Source organism: Alexandromys fortis, unplaced genomic scaffold, assembly GCF_014885135.2.
Source record: "Alexandromys fortis isolate MF-2015 unplaced genomic scaffold, M_Fortis_MF-2015_v1.1 scaffold_158, whole genome shotgun sequence".
NCBI lineage: Eukaryota > Metazoa > Chordata > Mammalia > Rodentia > Cricetidae > Alexandromys > Alexandromys fortis.
In genome coordinates, this window is record NW_026068039.1 from 3,630,389 (window position 1) to 3,656,065 (window position 25,677).

The 25,677-nt window shown below is 47.7% G+C and overlaps 1 protein-coding gene across 1 annotated transcript; it reads right to left on the bottom strand.

Annotated features, from left to right (window-relative positions):
* Positions 1–1,383: 1,383 nt before the first annotated feature.
* On the bottom strand, positions 1,384–17,003 carry Sec61a1 (SEC61 translocon subunit alpha 1). The gene is made up of 12 exons (XM_050165430.1): positions 16,838–17,003; positions 16,525–16,592; positions 13,047–13,112; positions 12,891–12,969; positions 11,892–12,023; positions 10,089–10,198; positions 9,699–9,852; positions 6,784–6,944; positions 5,479–5,676; positions 4,635–4,826; positions 4,136–4,212; positions 1,384–3,246 (listed from the first exon to the last, which is right to left on the bottom strand). The coding sequence occupies exons 1-12, from the start codon at positions 16,842–16,844 to the stop codon at positions 3,060–3,062; spliced, it is 1,431 nt and encodes a 476-aa protein (XP_050021387.1). The 5' UTR covers positions 16,845–17,003; the 3' UTR covers positions 1,384–3,059.
* Between the last annotated feature and the right edge of the window lie 8,674 nt (positions 17,004–25,677).

Consider the following 25,677-nt stretch of genomic DNA (forward strand, 5'->3'; position numbering starts at 1 on the left):
ATGAGGCTCCTTGGTCTTCCCTAGGCGCTCCTGAGGCTGTCATCCACTCCAGCCGGGACAGGCTGGGCTGCAGGGAGCACAAGGAACCTGGTTCATTATTTCTCGTTGCAGCAAAAGGGTTCACTCTTGCTCAGTCCACTGTGGTAGGGACATTGGGGCAGTTGGTCACACTGCATCCAGTCATCCACATGCTCAGCCAGCTTTCTCTTGTCAGTCCATCTCTAGCCAGTGAGATGGTGGTGCCCTCATTTAGGGTGGGCCTTCCTACCTCAACCTAATGAAGAAGATCCCTCACAGGTACACGTAAGTGAACCTCATCTAAATCTTTTGCACAAGAGTTCCTTTCCCAGGTGATGCTAGGGACTGTCAAATCAGTAGACCTGAACCCTCTGTCATCCCTACTAGGTATCCGCAGAGGCGCCTGGAGGACACCAGCACCCAAGCAGTAGGAAGGGAACCTCGGGCAGAAACCAAGTCTGGCATGTTAGGCCAAAGTGCAGCTGTAACCAGGGCTCTGCTGACTCCCGCAGACAGGCTGGTTCTGGCAGATGTAGTCTCAAGTCCCCAGGCAGCAAGAGGATCAGTCTCTCTCTAGAGTGGGAGGTTTTCTAGATGCCAACATTTACCTGCTGCCTGAACCCCACCACCTCCAGCCATGTTTCTGGCTTAGGCTTCAGCTGTGCTTGGCAGGCAGGTGAGTGCAGGGCACAGCTGGCTGCCCACCTGCGTCTGAGCAGTCTTAAGCAGTGATGCTGAGGCCAGGCTTCTGCAGTCAGGCTCATACCTGCCCACCAAGCAATCCTAGGGGAGCAGAGAAGTGTTCCAAAGCTGTGGAGCAGCATGTGCAGGGAGTGTGCTGAGTATAGCGCCCCCCCCCCCCAGTCCTGCCCGAGAACTGCCCTGTCACCTGCATGGATATGTAAACCGGAAACTTCTGGCAGATCAGTTCCCAGGGGTTACCACCCAGGTAACCTGTCCCCATCAGGCTCTGGCCAGCACCAAGAACATACTCTACTTTGGCTGCAGGTCTAGTGCCAGGGCAACTTCAGCCAGCCCAAGCCTCCCTATAAGCAACTGTGCTCTGGGCCTGGACAATTAGAGCTATAGGTGCCCGCCAACTCGTGCCACCTACCTGGCTGGGCAGCTCACTCCAGTACCCTTTGGGACCCAGGTGTACACTGTTGTCCTGGAAGCCACAGCCGCACCCCTACTGGTGCACAGGATTCCACTGCCCCAGCTCCATGCTTCCCAGGAGTGGCAGGCAGTACTTGGCAGAGCCACTCCCGGAAGATATCACAAGTCCACTGGTACCCTGGCTCACTGCCAACACCCCCGAACAAGACCTCTGCTCTCAGTGGCAGTTAGCAAGGATGACGAGGCAGCTTGTAAAAAGTCGGTTTTATTTGTCACTTTTTCACTGTATCTCAGTTAAGCCATTTTGGTGTCCACAGTGACAGTCCTTGGAAGCCAGGTCATCCCCACTCACCCACAAATGGTGACCATCAACCACAGGCTACTAGGCCCAGCTGACGGCTACAGCAGATGAGGCTGTGGGTTCCCCAGCACAGCCCAGAGTTGGGGACTCTGCACCTGCCTGCCAGAAGCTGTGGAGTCCCTAGTGTAGGTGGAAGGCCCTCCTGCCCTGTGGCAGTGGCAGAGGAGGGGCAGTGGGAAGACCCTGTGGACTGGGAGGGCACCGGGCTCCTCTGCTCAGGACTGGGTCTAGACAAGGCCACGTGTGATATGGTGAGTCCTGGGCTGTGGGCAAAGGATCTGGCCCTGCTGCTGACCTGTGTAGGGGCAAGTAACTAACTGTCCCTTGACTGCCATTTTCTGGCAAGCACAGCAGCAAGGGTCCCTAGGAACCCCGGGTCAGGGAGACATTTGCTACTTCCAGAGGTGAGAAGGACCCAGGTGTAGCTGGCAGGCTGTGACCACTCGTCTGCACATCCCCCAGGGCTCCTGCCCCCTTGTGGGAACAACTTGGACCTTCCTGTGTCTTAAGGTAAGCTAACAATCTCTACTTGCTCTGATCTCAAACTGCAGCCTTGCACCCTTGCTGCTAGGCACTGTCTGTCTGGGGGCCTCTCTTACAGGCCTGAGCTCCTAACCCCCATGTCAACTGTCACCCCAGATACCTTAACTCCAGACAGGATTCTGAGCAACTTCCCTAAGAGATCCAAACCCTGGTGTATTTTCCTATAGGTCCTGAGCCAGTCTACATTTGGTCCTAACAAATTCTAAAAAAGAGTCTAAAAACTGGAACAGGAAATTTTCAGGAGGAAGACACCATAGGAGCTCCCTTTCTAGAGGGAACCAAGGAAGGGCAAGCATGAAGCCCTTTATATGTACCCAGCTATCTAGTATGGCTAGGCTCCAGGAAGAGCCTGGAGTCCCCGCCTTGCGGGCAATGGTAGGCAGGCAGATCTTGCTGTTGTTCACCGTCTGCATGCTCAGCTGCACCACCCAGAGCATATGCAGGGTAGTAGGTGGGCCAGCTTCCAGGGCACTTATTTCTCCAGTAGCAGCTCTGTCCTATGAAACCTGCTTTACAGATTGATGGCATCGTACAGAGTCCTAAGCCAGATGTCCTCACCCCGAGAGTTAATCTCATGAAGTCCCCAGAAAACACATCTGTTTGCAGCCGTTTTCTGCGGCCCACGTGAGATGGAGACATCTCCTAGTTTGTGCTTCCTTCAACCAGGGCCACAGACTGCCTGGAGGCAGTTGGGACCCTTGCAGCTGCCAGGCACTGAGTAGTGCAAAGGTTTAAATAAAAATTACATCGGATACTTGGGAACAATCGGTTACCACATCCTCTGGTCATTAGCTAACAATTCACTTCTACTGTTTTTCTTTTTGCCAATGCCAGAATAAAAAGCAAAATTTCAAACTGGAAATTTCCTAGCACTTTACACAGTGGAATGAAAAGATATGAAATAAAAAAAATTAATAAAAAAATTTAAAAGTCCCTATGCCACGGTAGCATGCTCCAGTGGTAAGAGCACCCTTTCCAGGCAGTTCTGGAGCCCTCACCCTGGTCCATGGGCACACAAAGCTCAGAAGAGAAGGGCTCCCATGCTGCCCACCTCGCTCTGCTCCTTGACGAAGATCTCAAAGTACTGGTAGATGATGGTGACTGCCAGCAGGATTCCGGTTCCAGACCCAATAGCACCCAGGAAGTCAGCCAGGACCGAGAGGGCCCCAATGCACAGCCCACCAAAGGCTGCGGCTGTGGGGATGTACCTGCAGACAGACAGACGGTTCTGTGTTGCCTACTGAGCCAGAAAGCCCAATAGGCCCATTAAGCTGGCCACATGGATTCTGGGAATGTGACCAGCACAAATGCAAACATGGCTGATGCCACACTAGATTTTACATAGTGAAAGAACATAAGACACTTCATCTCCGTTCTTCTGCTACTTGGAAGCTGAAAACTCCACAGATGTGCCCAGGTGGGTGAGGCACAAGTATCAGGAATCTTTGCTGGGGCTGCTGTGCTTCTCCCAGGCAGTCTGAGTCAGGGGCCTTAGGAGTTATGGACTGCAGTGAAAAGCTGTGCTGCCTCTGGCTCAGAAACTGGCAGGAACCTTGTAATTCTGGCGTTCCTGTGGCAGCCTCCTAGAGTGAGGTCAGGCAGCTTCGTAGGAGCACTTGCCCTTTCTGTGAAGCAACTGGGTGATCTGTGTGAGTGCAGAAGAGCCAACCACGGCGACAGACTGTGACAGAGTGGCTGGAAAGCACCAGGCACTTTCTGCCTTCCGAGAGGTTTTCACAGGGTCCCCTGCTGCTCCTGGAGCTCTCTCCCTAAGGTCACCGCTACATTCTTCCATCACCGTGGCTGAGTCTGGCAGTCTCTGGCCTCTGAACACTAACCACTCCTGTCAGGCCAGCTCTTGCTGGTACCTTGTTTAATCTGTGCCAGGCCCCACCCACTCTGAGGAAGCTTTCAGCTTGCTCTAGGCACACTCAGGCCCACCCAGCCTAGGTCAGCTCAGTCACCCCCCTCCTTCCCCCACCATTTCAACACCCTGGCTGTGTGCTTCCTTTTCTGCTCTTGCGCTGTCTATGGTGGACAGGGTTGTATAGGGCTATTCTGGTACCTCTAGTGTTCAGGGCTAGTGACCACACTTACCGGTTGAGCTCATGAACCATGGAAGTCTCTCTGTGGCCCCTCATCACCATCTGCTGCTCCTTCAGCTGCTTTGCAACCTACATGACCCAAATACAAGCACATGAGCCAGATGCCGGGGGAGAGGGCTGCTTCACAGTGGAACTAACCTATTACAGATGTCCCCCTGCCTCCCCCCACTCTTCAGTCTTCACAGAGGACTTGTAACCTGTAGCAATGCATTCACTCACACAGAGGTCTACCTTTCTAGTTTAGCCTCAGGTTCAACACTCAGAGTCAACTCTGTCAATCTCGTCTGTTGCCCTCAGGGCTTCCATACAGAACCACCAAAGAGGATGGCCCCTCTGCAGGATGGAGCACTTAGAGCGATCCTTAGATCCTTAACTTAGAGTGGTTATAAGTAACCACTACTTATAAAGTAGTAACAAGTGGAACTCCCTGGATGTCAACAGCTGTCTCAATAGGTTACCTGTCTCTATTAGGAATGTCAACTTAGACTTACGTCTTTGGCAGAAGAACCCGAAACTTCAATCCATGTTTTAGAAAAGAACGCACAGGATCCCAGCATGAATACAATATACACGACAGCATGGACAGGGTCCTCCAGCACTGAGCCAAAAGATTCCGGAGGAGACAGGTAGTAACACAGGCCACCAACTGGATAAGCACGAGCTGGGCCCCCAGATGACGTGTCCTAGGAGTAAGACAGAAGTCGGCTGTGGGCTATTTGCACACCGTGGGAAGGTGCACTGCTGTGAGCGGTGTAATAAAAGGCTGAACGGCAGGAGCTAGGCAGGAGTACAGGACTTCCAGGCAGAGAGAGAAAGGAGGAGGAATTTAGGCACTTGACAGACGTGGGGAGACATGGAGGAAGCAGGAGGGGCAGTACAGAATGTAGTTTAATAAAAATGGAGAAGTTATAAGAGCTAATTAAAAACAAGCCTAAGCCGGGCGGTGGTGGCGCACGCCTTTAATCCCAGCACTTGGGAGGCAGAGGCAGGCGGATCTCTGTGAGTTCGAGACCAGCCTGGTCTACAAGAGCTAGTTCCAGGACAGGCTCCAAAACCAAAGAGAAACTCTGTCTTGAAAAACCAAAAAAAAAAAAAAGGTTCTCTGGATGCTGCTTCAAACATGGCACAGCACGGAGCCAAAAAGCTCTGAGCAGATGCCTTGTGGGGTCATAAGCATGTCTACAGGCAATCTCATTAAACTGCATCTGTATGAGGCAATAAAGAAATTTCACCTTTGAGTGAAATATTTAGCCCTCAGTTAAGACATCCTGCCACAAAGGACCACAACTAGCTGCACTAGTACAAACAATCCTTAACTGACCCAGTGACACTCACCGACCAAGTGCCCAACAGGCTAACCAGCAGGTTGCCACTGAAGCGGGCTGACAGCATCTGGGAGATGACATACAAGTTGGACACCAGAGCAGACTGCAGAATGATGGGGATATTGGAGGTGTAGAAGAGCTTGATGGGATAGGTGTTGTACTGGCCTCGGTAACGCGCCGACTTGATGGGAAGGTCCACTCGGAAGCCCTACAGGGAAAACACAACACACCCTTATACTGTTCTATTCTGCCTAGAGTCCCCAGTGTGGCTAAGAAAGTCAGGTGGCCCTGGGTGTCAGTTCTGCCACTGGGCTATCAGTTGTGATGGTGTCCAAGGACACCTGCCCTTTTCTTCCTATACAAAAAGGCCGACATAAAAACCACCAGCTCCAAATCCTGTTAATGGTTCTCAGGCAGTGATCATCCATGATGTGATCATCAACAAAAGCTAAGCTCTCCCACAATACCACCCACCCCTCGGAATCCCTGGATCCCAGAGCATCAATCTTCTTCTGTCACAAACCCAGTGCCCAGGACACTAGGCTAGGACAACAGACAGAAGACGCCAACTCTTACCCTGCCCTGGAAGACTGACTTGTTACTCAGTGGGCAGCTGGCTGGGATAAGCAAGAGTCACTATTGAGTTGCCTGGCCTTAGAAAAGTATTCCTTATCACAAACAAGTGTCTTTCAAGTGCTGTCTCCTTCTTTTGATTGTATTTAAATATGTGTGTGTGCCCGTGGGGATGCATGCACGCCAGTGTGTAAGTGGAGATCAAAGGACAGCATACAGAAGTTGGTTCTTGCCATGTGGGTCCTGGGAACTGAACTTAGCAACAATCACCTGTATATCCCGAGCCATCTCACCAGCCTTCCTTGCACTACATACACTACACTGTCCTAGAACTCTTGGTCTTCTGTACTACCCACCCAAATGAGCCATCACACCTAGCTAACTGCTGCAACTTCTTTAGTGAATATCAAAATACTGCAAAGAATGCTGGGCATGGTGGCATAAGCCTTTGATCCCAACACCTGGGAAGCAGGGAAAGATGATCTATGTGAGCTTAAGAATAGCTGATCTATATAGTGAGTTTGAGGCCAGCCAGGGCTAGACAGACCCCGTCTCAAAAACAAACCCCCAAATACAAAAATCCCATTAAGTATGAGGGTGAGTACAGTTAAAAGAAGACAGCTAGCCGTTCAGGTGTCCTACTCAGAAACATCATCAACCTGAGAACACGAGGTGGAAGGACAATGTGGGTCTGAGCTGGACTCTGTACAAGGCAGACCTACTTAGCTGACTTTGAACATACCTGGAAATAAATGACAACAGCAAAGACAAAGATGGTGGCAATCAAGTTCATGAGGTTAGGGAGATTTTGGCGATAGAACGCTTCTCGAAGGGCTCGGACCTTGTCTGTGCGGGTGGCCAACAGGTGGAACAGAGCAATAATGGCGCCTTCGAATTCCATCCCTGCGGGCAGAATGGAACAAAAGGTGGTGGAGCGTGAAGAGAGGCTCACCTTGCCTCTCAGTTTCTGAATGACCAAGACTGAGTGGAAAGTGAAGGAATTCAGAGAAGCAAACTACAGCACGGGGCTGTTTTCTTCAAGATGAGCTGGTTGCTCTCAGTTCTTAGGTTACCAGACATGTGGAAGGGCAGCCACCAATTTAAACACATTCATGACACATGTTGCCTGGAAAGGCCAAGTCCTGATCTATAATGTGGGCAGTAAGAGCATTTATGAGGGCTGCCCACAGTGGACGAGAGTTGGGAAAGCTTGGGCTTGCAGTTCCAAACATCAATAATACTACTAGGAGGAAGACCATGGATGTATAGCCTGAGATCAGTCTTCACCCTTCCACAAGTTATGCCCAATAGCAGGCCTGCCAACAGACAGGTCCCTGAAAGGTGAAAGGAGCAGAAAAAGGGTCTCAAATATCTGTAGGGAAAGGGGAGACTAGATGTTGTTGAACAGTCTTTGTATACTGTAAATAAGTATTACTCTCAAGGATTAATAAAGAGCTGGCTGGCCAATGGACAGGCAAGAAAAGGTTAGGTGAGAGAAACAGACTAAGAATGATGGGAAGAAGGAAGGCGGAGTCACAAAGAGCTGTGAGCCAGATCGGAAGATGCAACATGGGAAGTTCATAGATGAGGTAGGTAAATGAGCTTCGGGGCAGCACATAAATTAATAGAAATGGGTTAATTTAAGCTGGCTGGAATTGCCTGGTAGGACAGGAAAGTCTACCCACACCCTCCTACCTTTCAGCTGTGGTCTATCTATCTCCTATTCAGTATTCAGGGATATGGGAGCTGCAGCCAGGACAAGCCTCTTATCTAACAGAGAAGGTGGTCCAGGCAGGCCAGGGGAAGAAGGGAGTGCTTGTACTTATCCCCAGCAGCCTTTCTAAGCTCCCCACCAAGCGCTCTGCTTTTGTCCTGTTCCAGCTTGTGAACAACCTCAGCACTGTTGGTTGCTTCTTGCACGTCTTTCAAGACTGCTCAACAACTCTGTAATACCTTTCCCTGTGGCTCTTTCTTATTTTCGTCATGGTGACCCACAGCAGAGCCAACAATGCCAGGATTAGGTCCCAGTAATTTTTAGAATCACTGTTGTATCTGGCAAATTTCTGGGAACTAGTGAATCTCCACACACTTAGCACCACTTCTGTGGCACACCGTGCAGCTATCCACACTAATCCCTGGTCCTAGACTTTTGCCCTGCTCAAGGAAGCAGCAGTGGTGAGCTAGCCAAGCTGTAGTAGCCCTTCTGGCTACTCCTGTGCCCTCTGTATACTTCTTGTACCTTACTAATGCCATCACCCTTGGTTCCCTGGTATAGCTCATCCCACACTGGCAGCAAGGAAATCAAACCACCTTCCAGATTACATTTCCACCAGGCCTGGCAATGGAGACTCCTCCAGTGACTTCTTGGTTTTCCACCTCAGCCCCATCTCACACATCTTCCCTAACAATCCATGCTATCACATCTTGTCTGCTCAAGGCTGCCATGGCACTTCTTCAGCAGTGTTTTGCTAGACTCCGTCCAGCTCCAGAATGCAATACCCGCCTCTGCTGGTTCCTGAGCCTGGACTGACCACCCCACCCTGCTCCCTTCTCTGCTATCATTTCTACCGCAGGAATCCCTGACCCTGTGGTCTAAGTAGTGGACTCCAACTGCACCTTCACCTGCCGCCTCTCCATATCCTAGTCTGACAAGTCCTGCCTTTCCTTGTCCCAGTCTCTCCCAATGTGCCTTTAACTTCATTAGAGGACAGCTTTTGTTCATTAGATGTACAGGGTTATATGGTCTCTGGAGGCAGAAACTGCCTCTGCATTCAATTTTATGAAAACATGCACAAATACTTTTCATAAGACTTCTAAATAAATAACACATTTAGGGACAAAAGTCTCTTTTCCTATTATGTCTTATTCTAAGGCTTCCCTTGTTTTCAAATATTCTGATTAGAAACATTCCCGTTTCCAGGGCACTCTTTCTTAATGGATATGCCACAGCATACTAATATTTGATCTGTACCTACTACAAGCCAGGCATCATGTGATCTCTTGTTTCCTTTCTCTGGGGTGCCAGGTATCAAACCATGCACGAACGTCTACCCCTGAGCTACATTCTCAGCTTTTCATTTTGTGAGAGCATGTCCTCGCTACATAGTGCAGGCTCACCTCAAATCCTCAAATTCTCCTGCCTCAGCATCTGAAGTGTTGGAATTACTTATGTGTCATGATCCCTTCACTACATGATGGCCCAGATCAGCTATAGGGGAATGTGCTCACAACACCTACACCCAGGATCTGAGCCCAAGGACAAGTGTGATCAAATGCTTTTGTTTAATAGTTCTAGTTGGGTTTTTTGTTTGTTTCCAAAATGATCCACAGGAATTGTCCAAAATACACAAAGGTGAGAATGTGTGCAATTTCATTGTCAACAAAGTGGACATGACTTGATGTCTACCCAGGACAGAGGTTAAAAAAACAAAGCACCTACTATATAATGCAGTCCTTGCTGAGCTGAGAAGTGAGGCCAGACCTCCTCATATCTAGTATGCCAACCACGATGAGGCAAATGAAAATCTATGCTGGGTATTGCCATGAGCATAACCTCACCTATATTTTAAAACATAGTGGATGCGCAGAAAAGCCAGGAGCTTGTGCCTACCAGACAGAACCTCTGCTAACTACAGTATGAGCTCCTGGGGTCCTTACCTCGGCCAGTGTTGACAGTGGTGGGGCTGAAAGCCTTCCACACAATGGTCTCACAGATATTGGTAGCAATGAAGAGGGAGATGCCAGAACCCAAGCCGTATCCTTTCTGCAGGAGTTCATCCAAAAGTAGGACAATTAAGCCAGCAACAAAGAGCTGTGAAAGCAAGAAAGAGATTAAAGAACCCAAATGGATGTTACTGCTCCCGATGGACGTGACTCTCTTCCTCAGTAATTGGGTTCTTGAGTGTAAGAACAGAAAGCTGAGTTAGTTAGAGTCCTCAGTCTTCCTCTGGTGGATTAAGAAGGGCAAACCCACAACCTCCAGCGTCTTTGAGACATAGAGAGATTTGGTATTTCAGATACTGGGGAGGGGGGAAACGTAACAATTACCTGAATGGTGATCAGCAGGCAGATTCCAGCACCCATCTCCGAAGGGTCCCCGTACATGCCCGTCATCACGTACACAATGGACTGACCGATAGTAATGATCATGCCAAACACTAGAAATCAAGAGAACTGTGTTCTCAAAGAGGACAGTACACAGCATAAGAAATGGCTAAAGAACACCTGAATGCCCACCACTGGGAAGAAAAAGCCGACACTGCTGCCAAGGAGCTGGAGGAGGAATCAACAGTCACACTGTCCATTTGTGAGACAACTAACACAGGTGCGCTCAACAAAAGCACAGCAGCTACCGGGTCTCACCTCCTGCTTAGTGATGGAGGAAGGGCGGAAGCACGGCAAAAGTGGTCTTAGGAAAGGCAGCTGAAACCCAGGCACAATCAGAGACAAAATACAGTGCCGGCACCCCTGAAGCACCAGGCGCACTGCAGGTAGCTGGGATCCGGAGACCTCTATGCTGAGCCACAAGGAGGCAGGGTCTAAGCTTACCACTCAGATCCACACCCAGAGCACAGAAGACCTTGGGATAAAACCAATCCTGCTGCACTAAGTTTATATTCAGGCCCCGCTTCCTTTGCAGACTGTTTCTTGAATATTATTATTATTATTTTGTTTCTAGGCATGGTAATTATTTTTCCAAGAGTGAGCATTTAAATTTCAGTTTAAATTTTCAAGAGTCTGCCTTGTATAGTCCCTACTTGAAATTAAAAAAAAAAAAAAACTGTTCAGGGACTGGTAGCCAAGATGTCTATGCTGATATTTACTTGCCATGCAAGCCTGATGACCTGAGTTCCACCCTCAGAATCTACATAAAGGAGAAAAGAGAGAACCAACCCCACAAAGCTATCTTGACTCCTTTCTACACAGACACATGTCACACATGCATACAAACACACTAAAAAATAAATAAATAAAATCAAACCAACCAAACTAAACAAACAGGGTCAGCAAAACAGCTCAGTAGCTAAGACACTTGCTGCCAAGTTGGATGATTTGAGTATGATGCCCGGAACCGACACATTCAAAGGAGAATCACGCTTGCCAAGTTGTTCTCTGACCTACACACACACACACACACACACACACACACACACACACACACACAGTGGCACATGCACATGAAAAAAAATTGTAAAAACTTAAAACAAAAAAACCTGCTCAGTAACCTCTGCATTATTTAAAAGACCCCCTCAGTATCAGTAATCAAACCCAGGGATTTAGGCATGGTACAAGTGCTCTACCACTGAGCTACAAACCCAGCCCAAAACTCTTAAAGCAGCCCAAAATTCTTAAGGCAGAAAAAAGTTTAAAAACTTTTCCTGAATAACCCACTCCAGTTCAGAAGTAGGACTGACGCAGGTGGCTAGCCATGGTTACCAGGAACACCCATCACTTGTATGGCAAACACTACTACCCTTTCCAGATGGAAAACGAAGCCTGCAAGATGACCGCCTTTCTTCACTTCACAAGTTAGTAAGGAACATAGGACAGAGGCGTGCCTCTCCTCACTTAAGCCCTCTTCGCACACACAAGAAAAACACCCGACAAATAAAGAAGCAGCAGGTACAGCAGCCTGTCATATGTTCAATGAGCTCTGATGTATGAGTGCAAACTGCACAGTAAAGGGGTGAGCTCCTGCTCTGCCTGTCCCTAGTGCAGATCATGGGGTGCATGCAGAGGGGCAGTAAGGAGAGCAGGGCACAGAGCACAATGGCTTTAATCCCAGAAGCTTCACAGCAAATTCTCATCCTCAACCATGGAAATTAGAACATTATGTATGATCTTTCTTACACTTTTGGGCTCCATTGAAGAGAGCTCGGTCTTTTGGGGTATCCCCAACTTCAATGATCTTGGCACCAGCTAAGAGCTGCATGATAAGGCCGGAGGTGACAATAGGAGAGATGCCCAACTCCATCAAGGTACCTTGAGGGAAGAAGGCAAGACACAGCCAACATTAGCTCAGGAAAACAAACATAGCTAAATACAGTGAGCTACACTGGGGGTACTCCAATACAAGGTCAAAAGCGTTCAACTAACGGAACCACCTCCAAATACCAATTAGAGCACAGCTTAATGCAGTCTACCCTTCCGGAAAGCATCTTCCTCTGTGCACGAAGTCATGCTATCCAAACAGACTGCTGCACTTCAATTCAGCACCAGACTGACCCTGGCCTCACGGAGAAAAGAGAGGCTGGTCTCCTCATCAGTTTGTAATGAAGGATAAGATTCAAATCATTCCCAGAGTCTGGAAAGGGGCTGCTACAACTGTATCTGGCTGTGAATGAACTGCCCCTTCCCATTATGCTAAAACCAGTTGGACTTCTGATTTCCAATTTAACTTATTTAAAAAATATATTCCACATTAATCAAATGCAGTATCAACACGTATTCAAAATCCTCACTGTGCACAGAGGTATTTTGCAGGGCTTACAAACTATTTTTTTAGACACATTGTAATATATAGATATGAAAAGAATTCAGCTGAGGAACAAATTATGCCTTCTAGAGAATGTTATCATTTTAGGTATTTAAAAGTATTCTAGTTTTTCCATGTTTTAAACAATGTTTTACAATGCAGTCTTATCTTGTCATTACAGGTTCTGCATTGCATTCAGACCCAACAGGATGCATTCATCTCAAATGCTGCATGACTTTTCCACACCAACATCCTCTATTTCCAAGCTATGCACCTTCATGAACTTTCTGAGCTCCACATAAAGCCAAGCCTGTAAGTAAAGCAGGCACTTCATATCCAGTGTGCAGGGGAAGGCAGAGTGAGCAGGGTCCTACCTCTGTTGGAGGCTAGAATCACTCGCATCCAGTAGAAAGGGTCAGCAGAGTCTGAAGACATGATGCCAAACAGGGGAATCTGCAAATGGGCGAGAGCAGGTATCACACAGATGTTCCCAGCCAAGTCACCCCTACCAACACCAGCGCAGAGCTTACCTGGCAGCATACTAAGAAGATGAAGAGGGTAATAGCTGTCCACAACACTTTCTCCTTAAACTGAATCTGGAAAGGAAGGAATGAAAGCAAGTTATTCCACAGGTAAATGAGTGCAGATGGATCCAAACAAGATCTCGTGCCCCATATATCAGAGGTGGGTCAAATGTGTACCAAACATACCATAGCACTAAATAGTGTACATCATGTGTTTTCTCTGTCCAAGATGTGATGCAAAGACCCCTGTGGATCTTTGCCCCCGATAATCCTCCCAATGCACAGATTATCTTTATGTGACAATGAGCAAAGTGACCAGGGAAGTTTAATCTGCCCCAAATCCTGCAGCTTATATGAGTCTGAGCCCAACACTATTGCTCATCACCATTCACAGTAACAGCCGAGACTCAAGATGAACACTGCAGCCAAAGTGACTTGCGAAACAGACAAGCTTCCCGCATAGCAGCCACTTTCCTACAGTACACTTAACAGTCTCCTGACTCTGAACTCCTTTAAAATACTTGGGACTGCCAGGCACTGGAGGCATAAGCCTTTAATCCCAGCACTCTGGAGGCAGAGGTAGGCGAATCTCTGTGAGTTCAAGGCCAGAATAGTCTACAGAGCAAGTTCCAGGACAGGCTCCACAGCTGCTGGGAAACACTGTCTTAAAAACAAATAAATTAACTAACAAAAAAAACCTTGAGACTGTGAATCAAGAGTAAAGCCTGTAATTAACATGGGGGCAGGGGACACATGACAGGAAAAGCTGGTATGTAACCTGCTCACTAAAACACAGCAGCATCCGTTTTTGCTCACCCCTTCCTGGGTATGTAAGTGTGATGGTTAACCTTAACTGTCAACTTCATGGGATTCAGAACCATTATGGAAACAAACGTCTGGATATGAGTATGGAAAAGTTTCTGGACTGAGTTAAATCAAGTAGGAAGATCCACCTTAAATGTGGGTGGCACCAATCCATGGGCTGGAGTCCAGGACTGAATAAAAAGGAGAAAGTGAGCTGAGCACCGGCCTTCACCTTCCTCTGCTTCCTGACAGGGGACATAATGTGACCAGTGTGCTTTAAGTTTCTGTTGTCATGCCTTCCTTGACATGATGGGCTCTACCCTTGGATAGGAAGCCCAAACACAATCCTTCATTACACTGCTGTGGTCAGGAATGTTGTCACAACATAAGAAATCAACTAAGTTAAACAGTCAACACAAATCATTTTACTATCTAGCCTGGTTAGAAACCTCTAGGTTCCTCTTGTTCAAGAAACCACTGTCACTACATAGAGAGATCTCTTCAGGGTCTTAACCAGGAATGCCTGACCTCACTACCAGACTCTGTAAACAGAGACCGCTTGTTCGTTTCCCGGCTACCCAGATCGCCTCCCTCTGTATGTATCTCTGTTCGGATTTCCCACCTGTTTTTACTCTGCTAAGCCATTGGCCGAAACAGCTTTATTAACTATTCAATAAAAACAACACATATACAGAAGGACTGGCTACAGACAGGTTTAACAGACACCTAAAGACTAGCTGAGCAGAGGTGGTGCACACCTTTAATTCTAGCACGTGGGAGGCAGAGGCAGGTGGATCTCTGTGAGTCCAAAGCCAGCCTGGTCTACAAGAGCTAGTTCCAGGACAGGCACCAAATCTACAGAAAAACCCTGCATAGAAAGAACAAACAAACCCCCAAAACAAAAACAAACAAACAACAATAAAAATCAGACAGCTAAAGACTAATGATATTAAGTGAGTGAAATGCCAAGAGTAGCCCCAACAAGCACTGACTCCATGTACTGGCTGTCTGATCCTCTGCGGTCATTTCCAGAAAGACACAACGATGCACCCAAACATGGGTGGGGTGAATTCAAAGCTCAAACCCTGCAGAGGCAGCTGGGGGGCTCACATTCCTCCTCCATCTCCCAAGAACATCTGCCTTTTCTATCTGCCATCCTATCCTACCACACCAAGAATTTGGTGCCTAACGAGGGGGAAACAACAGCACTTCCCAGGAACCAGAAAGACAAGCTTGTAATGAATGTGCACATCCAGTAGCTATCGTGGTGACAGACACCAGACACAGGCCTCATGGCCATCACTAGCCACTTCCTCAGCCCATGCAATGAATCTGTTAGAAAAAAGGAGACGAATTTTCAAGACTATTTTAAATGAGTAAGCCTCCTCTCCTGGTCATTTAAGAGTAAAACGGCAAAAGCTTTTCACCCAAGTCTCGAATCTTCTGCCTCTGAAATAGCCCCAAACCCATCTCACATAGTGCCACGATTAGCCCTCTATTGCAAAGGCCCCAAGCCACTATGCAGCCCTTACAGCCAAGGTCATTTCTAATCTGCCTGGCCATCTTATTCCTCTTCCCTGCACTTCTTTTAGCCTTTCTATTTAAAATCAATAAGAACTGCATCTAACAACCTACCATCTAAGCACAGAAACGTTTTGTCTTCACTGGGAAGTAAATCATACATTCCTTTTGCCAGGAATCCTTTCCACACCCTCAAGGCAACTTCCAGTCCTCTATCAGACTTACTCCCTACCTGGGCCACAGTTCTACCCTATCCATAATTCCCATTTCCCTTGTTTTACCAGGCCGAGGTCACAGGATTATGGAAGAGAGAAGGTAAAGGGTGGGACTTGGGCTTCTTGGCCCTAGAGCCAGATTCTTTGCACTGAGGTGGAGCAGGAAAAACTTTGCATCAACCTGTCAAAGACAGCTAGGGTACTTACAAGGCATTTGTATGAAACCACCTTCAGTAAAAAATTATTACAAGTAGATACTAAGTATCCAAGTGAATGCCAACTACAGATGCCCTATGCAAAGGTATGCCACAGTCTGAACCCAGGGGCTCAAAGTGGCTTTACCCTTTTCTGTAACCAAGAGACCTAGACTTTCCTTCATTTGGGCAATAATTTATTCCTGGGCTGAAGCTGACAGCCATGGAGATTCGCTCTTGCTTCGCTCTGATGCACCTGCTGTCAATGGCCGCGAACTTCATCTACTGCGTTTACCCTCAATGCTCAGGCAGCTTACATAAAAAAAATAAAAACACGTCCAAATCGATTCCATGACTGGGTTTTTCGTTTGGAAACTGGATACTAAAATCACCTCCTAGACGGAAGAAACACTCCATGAGTTGCTCTGCTGGAGGCGACGGGAGGGTAACTCAATCTGGGATCCTATCTGAGGTCTTATTCAATCACTGCTCAGACCCAGTTTTGGAACAGGCAAATCCAAGGCTTTGTTACCATCTACTCAAGATGCTCCAAATGAAACAAGATGGTTTCGTGGGAATTCCCACACAACCAGGTCACCTTTCGACAGCTCCCCTGAGTACACCAGTACATACAGCTACACTCCAGAGGGGCAGTTTCCATTCCGTGTGCTGAGGCCATCTTTAATTCAACTGTAAACTTCCAGCGCCCAGTTTCTCAAAGCTTCTTTAACCACCATCTGGGGAACTTACCTTTCTCTCTGGCTTCTGAATTTCCGGCAGGATGACACAGAATGGCTTGATAACTTCCAGAAATTTGACTTTGACGAAAGAAACAGAAAGAGAAATAGTTAGAGAGTAATCTGTGGACACCTGGGGGAGCCCGGCACGAGTGCGAGCCGGGAGTGGGGGCGCGGAGACTTAAGAGGGTTCGGTCTGGGGCCGCGGGGACTAGGGGTATCGGGGAAGGCCGCGTTCCGCCGGGATCGGGCAGCACGGCCGGGGGGCGCCCGAGCAGGGAAAGGAGACGCATCCCGGCTGCGCAGGGTGGCCCCAAGGGACTCACTCGCCATGGCGGCGGCTGATCCGACTCCACGCCCAGCTTCGGCTGCGCTCCACTTCGAGTGAGTAGACTCTGCTAGCTCCGGAGCGCAGTTCCCGAGCCGAGAGACACGTCAGTGATAACCCGGCGGCGAGCGGCGCGGCGAGGCGGGGCCGGGGATGGGCCACCGGCCGCTTCCGCTTCCTGCCACGCGCGCCGGCCGCGCAGCCAGCTCCAAGACCACAACTCCCGGCGTGCAGTGAGAGCGGATGGGTCGTCGGGAAGATGGCTGTCGGGCACACCGGAACTGGGCGTGTGCAGCTGCGCAGACTCGTTCGGAAGTCGAACCCTCCGACCATGTAGCTTATGGACAGTTCACTTTGTGGCCGGACGGAGCGGACGATTCGGCTTTCCACGTCTGTGGCCTTCATTGCCAATGGTGGCATGCCGGTAGCCTGTAGGCCTCGGCTACTGTGTGGAATCCGCACAGCATGCCGCCTGTGCCGAGTGTCCTGGACTACCTTTGAGGATGCTCATGTTCCTGCCTTTGAGGACGGTCGGAGGAGGCCGTGGCTGGCGGCTCGGTGTTGGCCTCGGTACTGCGATCCGGGAAGGCCTCTTCCCCGGGTTCTGTGGAACTAGAGAAATAGGAGAGATGAAGAAACCGAGCCAAGCCTGGCTGCTCCAGATCTTCAGGATGAGGATCCTGTTAGGCTGGAGCAAAGGCTGTGTGGAGGGGACGGGGTGAGGTGGAACCCCGTTGGCGTTTTGGAGGGGGTCTCTGATTTCAGTGCTGTTTGCCAAGTCAGAGAGAGACTTTTTGCTGTGCACCTGGAGCGCTGCGAATTAGGTTCCATACAGCCAAGTCCTGACTGAAACGTTTGCGGTGGCCATGTCTTGAGAAACACTCTTGACAGCTGGGCCCATGTCGTTGAAGGGACATTTGTATTTAATTTGACGTTAAGTTGCATGCAGTTACACAAATACTGGTGGTGCTCTCTTCTAGCCTCTGTGAGTGTGTGCACAAGCAAATAATTGAAAACAAAAGTCCGAAGTCAGATGTGGTGGCACACGCCTTTAATCCCAGCACTCACTCAGGAGACAGAGGCAGGGAAATCCCTTAGTTTAAGGTCAGCCTGATCTACATCCTGAGTTCCATGTGAACTTGTCTGCCCACTCTGGAGATGGTAGTGAGATCTCTAGGCCCTCATGCCCTGATCAGATAATTAGAACTAATGTCCTTGCTTCTCTACCTGCAGAGCATGTGCCTGGGCAGATTTCATCTATGGATAATCGAGCAATCTGCTTTCTTATCACTGGCTCTTCAAGCTGACAGTGGGCAGGTAGATCCATTGACATCCAGCTTCTAGTGCTTGTGACACTGCACAGCATGGCCACCTGTGCTTGTCTCTTGTGCCATCTGACAGAGCTACTATGGCTTGGATAGCAGTTCTCAAAAGGCCATGTGCCAAAGCCTTGCTCACCGGGTTGACAGTACTGGGAGGCAGCGACACCTTCAAGAGGTAGAGCCTAGTAGGTCTTTTGGGAGATGCCCTTTGTGGGATCCTTGTGCCTTTGATTCTTGTCTCCTGGACATGAGATAGTGGATTTTGTTCTGCTGACTATCCACAAGCACCTGTGTCATGGACTAACCTCTAAGACTATTGGCTGAAATAAACCCCTTTACAGTGACATGGCCACTAGTGACTAAGGGTCTTTCCTCTTGGAGTTACTAACTTTTGTTTTCACTTGCTTGGCTTTGTAAGTACTGTTGACTAGGTTGCCTCTCTGTTCTTGGGTAGTAACCATGCCTCCTAGCGTAGTGAAAAGTCCAAGGCGGTGGATCTCAACCTTCCCAATGCTGCCGTCCTTTATGCTGTTTCTAATGCGGGTACCCCAACCGTAAAAGTATTTCATTGCTATTTCATAACTGTAATTTTGCTGCTGTTATGAATTGTAATGTAGGTATGTCATATGTAGGATATCGGATATGTGACCCTGTGACCCGCAAACCGAGAACCACTGGTCTGAGAGCTTGTTCCCCTTGTTTTCCATATTACCTCGTGCCTCTCTGGTTACTGTCTGAACTATCTGGTTACTGTCTGAACTGGCCCTCTAGGCCTGCCACCCACCTCTCACCAGGTTTTCTCTGCATTGAGGGTGTTTCTTCATCGTCCTGTTTCTGGAGCATTGCACCCTCCTCTTTCTTGGGCAGCCCCCTTGCTTTTGTGAGTCACTTTCCCAGCAGTGTCTAAGGATGGTCTGTTGGAGGGAACTTTCTCCATGAGGTGTGGGTCTGGTGGCCATAGAGGAAATGCTCTTCCTTAGCATTTGAAGTGGCTGTCCAGCACAGAGACATTCTGCAGCTGAGAAATCTGGAGCCATTCCAATCACTGGCTCTTCATGTGATCGTCAGTAGAACCTGGTTGCTAGCCGTCTGGGAGCTGGTACCCGTAGGCTTGACAATGGCCTCCAGATGGGGGCCTGTGTGTCTTTTCGGACTGCCTTGGTTTGTTTCCCCAGACACTTGGCTACTTGCAGATGATACATAGGATACCCAGTTGCATTTGCCTTTGGAAAAGCAGAGAATAGTGTTATCTCTGAGATTAGTATATCCTGTGTAACATTTGGGATAGCCACATACCAAACACACTATTTGTTACTTATTTAAAATTTAATTGAGCTGGGTATCCTAGTTTTGTTTTAAATCATTTTAAATTTGGTGTCCTCACCCAGATGGCTCCCTCCTTTTTTCTGATAGGGAGGATCAGTCACTCTATTGAGTGAAGCATGGGAGGCATCTATGTTTAACCACTATAGTGAGTTCGACTTCCAGCCCAAGTTTGGTACGTGACTACCTGTAGTATGAGCTGCGGGCCTGCTTTTCGTCCCGCCCGGCTCCTGCATNATTCTGTCTGTGTGTATGCCTGAAGGCCAGAAGAGGGCGCCAGACCTCTTTACAGGAGGTTGTGAGCCACCATGTGGTTGCTGGGAATCGAACTCGGGTCCTTTGGAAGAGCAGGCAATGCTCAAGCACTGAGCCATCTCTCCAGCCCTTGTTCTGATTTTTTAAAAATAGGTCTCTCTCTATAGCCCTGGACTGTTCTGAAGTTCACTATGTAGACTAGGTTGGCTTCAGACTCAGAAAGATCCACTTGCCTCTGCCTTCTGAGTGTTGGGTTAGATGTGTCCCAACACAGCCAACCACAATGTGAGTTTTTTTTGAAACAGGTGTGCAGTGTTTTTGTATTTACACATTTTAAAGCCTTTTAAATACTAGAAACATGCCTAAAAGAAAAAAATCTGAATGAAGTTTTGATCAAGTAGTTCTTTGAGATTAAGTTTTAATGGTGTGTGTATTTTCTAAGTGTGAGCGCAGGTGCCCTTGGAGGCTAGAAGAGGGTACCGTCTGATGAAGGTATGTATGCTCAGGTCCCCTAGAAGAGCAGCTAAGGATCTTAACTGATGAGCCATCTCTCCAGCCCCTTGATACTGTATTTTAAAATATGGTAAGCATGAATCTTGAATCTTGTTAATCTTCGGAAATGGTAATGGAATCCAGATCACAACTTGGTCTAAAAGTAAAATTTGTATTTTGCAAAACAAAGTTCTGGAATAAAAATGCAGCTTGATCCCCGCCCTCAAGCCAAGAATTTGAGCTTCGTGTGTTGGTGACCGCACAGTGGGTGCAAAGGTTTGCTGGAAAGTGAAAGCAGAATGAGGCTGGAACTCTCACGGCAAACTGTGTGTCTAATATGTGAGGCCTATGCTCAGTGCTCACAGACAAATAACACCCCAAGCCAAACCATGATACCAAACAGATTATAGTGCTACACACATGCGTTTTTTTCAAAATATTGTTAAAATTCGTGGTTTGAGTAAAAAAATTTATTCATCAATGAGACAAATCTAAGAGAACATAGCTTTCATATGTTAAATATGTCAAGCCTAAAGACCTAGAGTCTGGCTGGGTGACTTATGCCTGACTTCTGAGTCAGGGACTGAGGGGAAAGGATGAGCAGTTTGAGGACAGCCCAGGCTATAAGACATCTTGTCTAGAAACAAAACAGAAGCTATAAACAAGACAGAGTTCCCAGAGTGTCCGCATGATAAGGGTGAGACAGGCCAGGGCTAGTGACACGTCCCTGGGGTAAAGCCCGAGTTCAAGCCCCGGAAACCACACAAATGTGGAAGGAGAGAACTCCACAGAGTTGCCTTTGGAGCTCTACATGCACACACTCAGACCCCCAACACCTGCCCCCATCAGTACTTTGTTTTTAAAGGTGCAATTTAATATCATATCTAGAAAAAAGAGTAAGACTAAAAACAGTCCAGAAGGTAACATTTTTAGCACCATTATAAAAGTGAGTCGAGCATTTTCACGAAAACGTTTTGACACACCGGTGTGGTGTGGACCCAGTTCTTAATTCACATAAACACAGGATAGTTTGAAACAAGTGGGAGATAGTATAGATAGGAAAAAAATAGGTATACTGCTTGAAATAATATCAGTTCTAAGTGAAAACCTTGGACTTCCCAATAGAGGGCATTAAATGTATAATGACAGCAGGAGGAAATGGTATTGAACCTTTCTGTTTCCATTTCTTTATATTAGAGGTGGAAGGAGGTGTGGCATGGGATGAAACCCAGGGCTGAGCACACTAGACAAATGTTCTACCCCTGAGCTGTATGTCTCTCCAACCCTGAACTTTTATTTATTTTTGTTTATTTTTGAGATTATAACGTTTCTGCCTTCCCTGTCCTCCCTCCAAACCTTGCCGTATACCTTGCTGTCTTTCAAATTCATGGCCTATTTTCTCAGTAATTGTTACATTTATATACATTCCCAACTGTACCTGCGCAGTGTGTATACTGTTGTATGTGTGTTTCCAGGGATGACTGTTGGGTGTTGGATAATCACTTTGCGGGGGCTAATCCCTGAGGAAGACTATTTTTCGCTGTTCTCAGAATTCCGTAGTTGCCTGTAGTTCTTTGTGTAGGTTCGTGGTCTCTTGATCTTCCTCCTGCCCCCACCATGCACTTTGCCAATCTGTTCAGCCCATGTTTAGGCAGTCATGTTACTGAGACTTCAGTGAGTCTCTGGACTTCGTGAGTTCTGTAACTCAGCTCCTAGCTTGTGTAGATTGAGAGGAAACAGAAGGGCAGCTAGGGTGCTCGTGTTAGCACTGGTAAAGTACACAGAGGGATGCATCTTGATAACTTTGTACATGTGTGCATAGGGCCCTTCAGGGCCTCTGGGCTTCCCTGTGCAGCCCACGAGGAAAGGACACCCCCGGGTCACTGCTGCCCTGATGTCTGTAAAGCACTGCGGATTACCTCTTCTGCAGCTCTGGAAACTGCAACATTCCTCATGGAATCTTTCACTCGGCCTTACCTGTGTGGTTTGTCTGCTCCATGTAGGTACCTCGTTCCTTTCCTTTGCTCTGTAATCAACCATTGCTCACTCTGATATTGATGACACATTTCCAGATTGGGCTGTTTTTTAAAACTCTATTGTGAATATTTTCATATATATCTTTGGGCAGCTATGCCTTTATTTCTCTTGAGTTTTGTTTGGGAACAGAAATTCAGTCTGGATGTGTAGTCGTTGTTCCATGCATTCAGCTAAATCTATGGTATCTGTTGGAGGAGGTAGGGAGAACGTGAGGAGAGTCATCAAGGCCCTGGAAGCCTCCCTTCAGCGTTCAGACATGTTGCTCTTCACAGATTGCTGCCCCAGCCTTGCTTTTAGCTCTGTCCTCTGAGCTGCTCCATTGTTCTGCCACTGGGCCTTCTCTGCTTTGCTCCTCACTTCCCAGCCTTACCCTGGAGCATGCATGCCCCACTGAGCTCCTGAGCTTAGCATAGTTGTTAACCACCTACAGCTAGCCTCCCTCACACCCCTAAGTTGGGACCAGTTTCCTTATGTCATCTGCTTCTGTGATGTAACCTGAGAAAACACATAGAGCACATTTACTTTGTTAAAATGACCTCATGGTGGGCTGGAGAGATGGTTCAGTGGTTAAGATCACATACTGCTTTTATAGAGGACCCTATTAGGTTCCCAGCATCCATATCAGGCAGCTCACAACTGCCTGTAATTCCAGCTCCATGGGATCTGATGCTCTCTTCTAGCCTCTGTGAGTGTGTGCACAAGCAAATAATTGAAAACAAAAGTCCGAAGTCAGATGTGGTGGCACACGCCTTTAATCCCAGCACTCACTCAGGAGACAGAGGCAGGGAAATCCCTTAGTTTAAGGTCAGCCTGATCTACATCCTGAGTTCCATGTGAACTTGTCTGCCCACTCTGGAGATGGTAGTGAGATCTCTAGGCCCTCATGCCCTGATCAGATAATTAGAACTAATGTCCTTGCTTCTCTACCTGCAGAGCATGTGCCTGGGCAGATTTCATCTATGGATAATCGAGCAATCTGCTTTCTTATCACTGGCTCTTCAAGCTGACAGTGGGCAGGTAGATCCATTGACATCCAGCTTCTAGTGCTTGTGACACTGCACAGCATGGCCACCTGTGCTTGTCTCTTGTGCCATCTGACAGAGCTACTATGGCTTGGATAGCAGTTCTCAAAAGGCCATGTGCCAAAGCCTTGCTCACCGGGTTGACAGTACTGGGAGGCAGCGACACCTTCAAGAGGTAGAGCCTAGTAGGTCTTTTGGGAGATGCCCTTTGTGGGATCCTTGTGCCTTTGATTCTTGTCTCCTGGACATGAGATAGTGGATTTTGTTCTGCTGACTATCCACAAGCACCTGTGTCATGGACTAACCTCTAAGACTATTGGCTGAAATAAACCCCTTTACAGTGACATGGCCACTAGTGACTAAGGGTCTTTCCTCTTGGAGTTACTAACTTTTGTTTTCACTTGCTTGGCTTTGTAAGTACTGTTGACTAGGTTGCCTCTCTGTTCTTGGGTAGTAACCATGCCTCCTAGCGTAGTGAAAAGTCCAAGGCGGTGGATCTCAACCTTCCCAATGCTGCCGTCCTTTATGCTGTTTCTAATGCGGGTACCCCAACCGTAAAAGTATTTCATTGCTATTTCATAACTGTAATTTTGCTGCTGTTATGAATTGTAATGTAGGTATGTCATATGTAGGATATCGGATATGTGACCCTGTGACCCGCAAACCGAGAACCACTGGTCTGAGAGCTTGTTCCCCTTGTTTTCCATATTACCTCGTGCCTCTCTGGTTACTGTCTGAACTATCTGGTTACTGTCTGAACTGGCCCTCTAGGCCTGCCACCCACCTCTCACCAGGTTTTCTCTGCATTGAGGGTGTTTCTTCATCGTCCTGTTTCTGGAGCATTGCACCCTCCTCTTTCTTGGGCAGCCCCCTTGCTTTTGTGAGTCACTTTCCCAGCAGTGTCTAAGGATGGTCTGTTGGAGGGAACTTTCTCCATGAGGTGTGGGTCTGGTGGCCATAGAGGAAATGCTCTTCCTTAGCATTTGAAGTGGCTGTCCAGCACAGAGACATTCTGCAGCTGAGAAATCTGGAGCCATTCCAATCACTGGCTCTTCATGTGATCGTCAGTAGAACCTGGTTGCTAGCCGTCTGGGAGCTGGTACCCGTAGGCTTGACAATGGCCTCCAGATGGGGGCCTGTGTGTCTTTTCGGACTGCCTTGGTTTGTTTCCCCAGACACTTGGCTACTTGCAGATGATACATAGGATACCCAGTTGCATTTGCCTTTGGAAAAGCAGAGAATAGTGTTATCTCTGAGATTAGTATATCCTGTGTAACATTTGGGATAGCCACATACCAAACACACTATTTGTTACTTATTTAAAATTTAATTGAGCTGGGTATCCTAGTTTTGTTTTAAATCATTTTAAATTTGGTGTCCTCACCCAGATGGCTCCCTCCTTTTTTCTGATAGGGAGGATCAGTCACTCTATTGAGTGAAGCATGGGAGGCATCTATGTTTAACCACTATAGTGAGTTCGACTTCCAGCCCAAGTTTGGTACGTGACTACCTGTAGTATGAGCTGCGGGCCTGCTTTTCGTCCCGCCCGGCTCCTGCATGGCTAGCTTTACACCAGAGATAACAGCACACAAATTGTATTCATTTAAACACTGCTTGGCCCGTTTCTATTAATGTGTGTAGCACCGAGGTGCGCTTACTGGGAAGATTCTAGCCTACGTCCATCCTGGGTTGGAGCTTCATCATGTCTGCCCGGGAGAGGGGAGCATGGCATCTGTCTGAGGCATCTTACCTCACTTCCTCTTTCTCCCAGCATTCTGTTCTGTTTACTCCACCCACCTATGTTCTAACCTATGAAGGCCAAGCAGTTTCATTATTTTTTAACCAATGACCTTCCGCCATCATTTCCCCTTTTTCTGTTTAAACAAAAAAAGGAAGGCTTTAACTTTAGCATAGCAAAATTACATATAAAAAACAGTTATCAAGTAAAATCACAATATTTACATCTATTTTATCTTTATCATAACTAAGGAAAACTATAACTATCTATCTATTCTTCAACTCCATCAAAGACTCCAGAAGGATATAATATTACCTAAGCAAACAAGAAATAAGCAACTTCCAAACTCTAGAAATGACAGAGACATCTCGCTGTCTGGACAGTCACCCAAAGTTCCTCTTTACCGTTGGGGCATCTATCTTCGGCCTACAGGCCCATAGTTTCCAGCAGATATTTGGAAGCAGGAAATTTCAAAGGCAGTTCAGTCACTATCTGCTGTGTCCTGCAGAATGTCTCGCAGACTCTTTCATGAATCAGGAACCCAAAAAAATCATCTCACCTTTAGGCAAGTTCAGCAGTCCTCTCTCTGCAGGTTCTCTGTGTCCAGCTTATGCAACAGTCCAGGCAAGAGCAGTTTCTTGCCCAAATG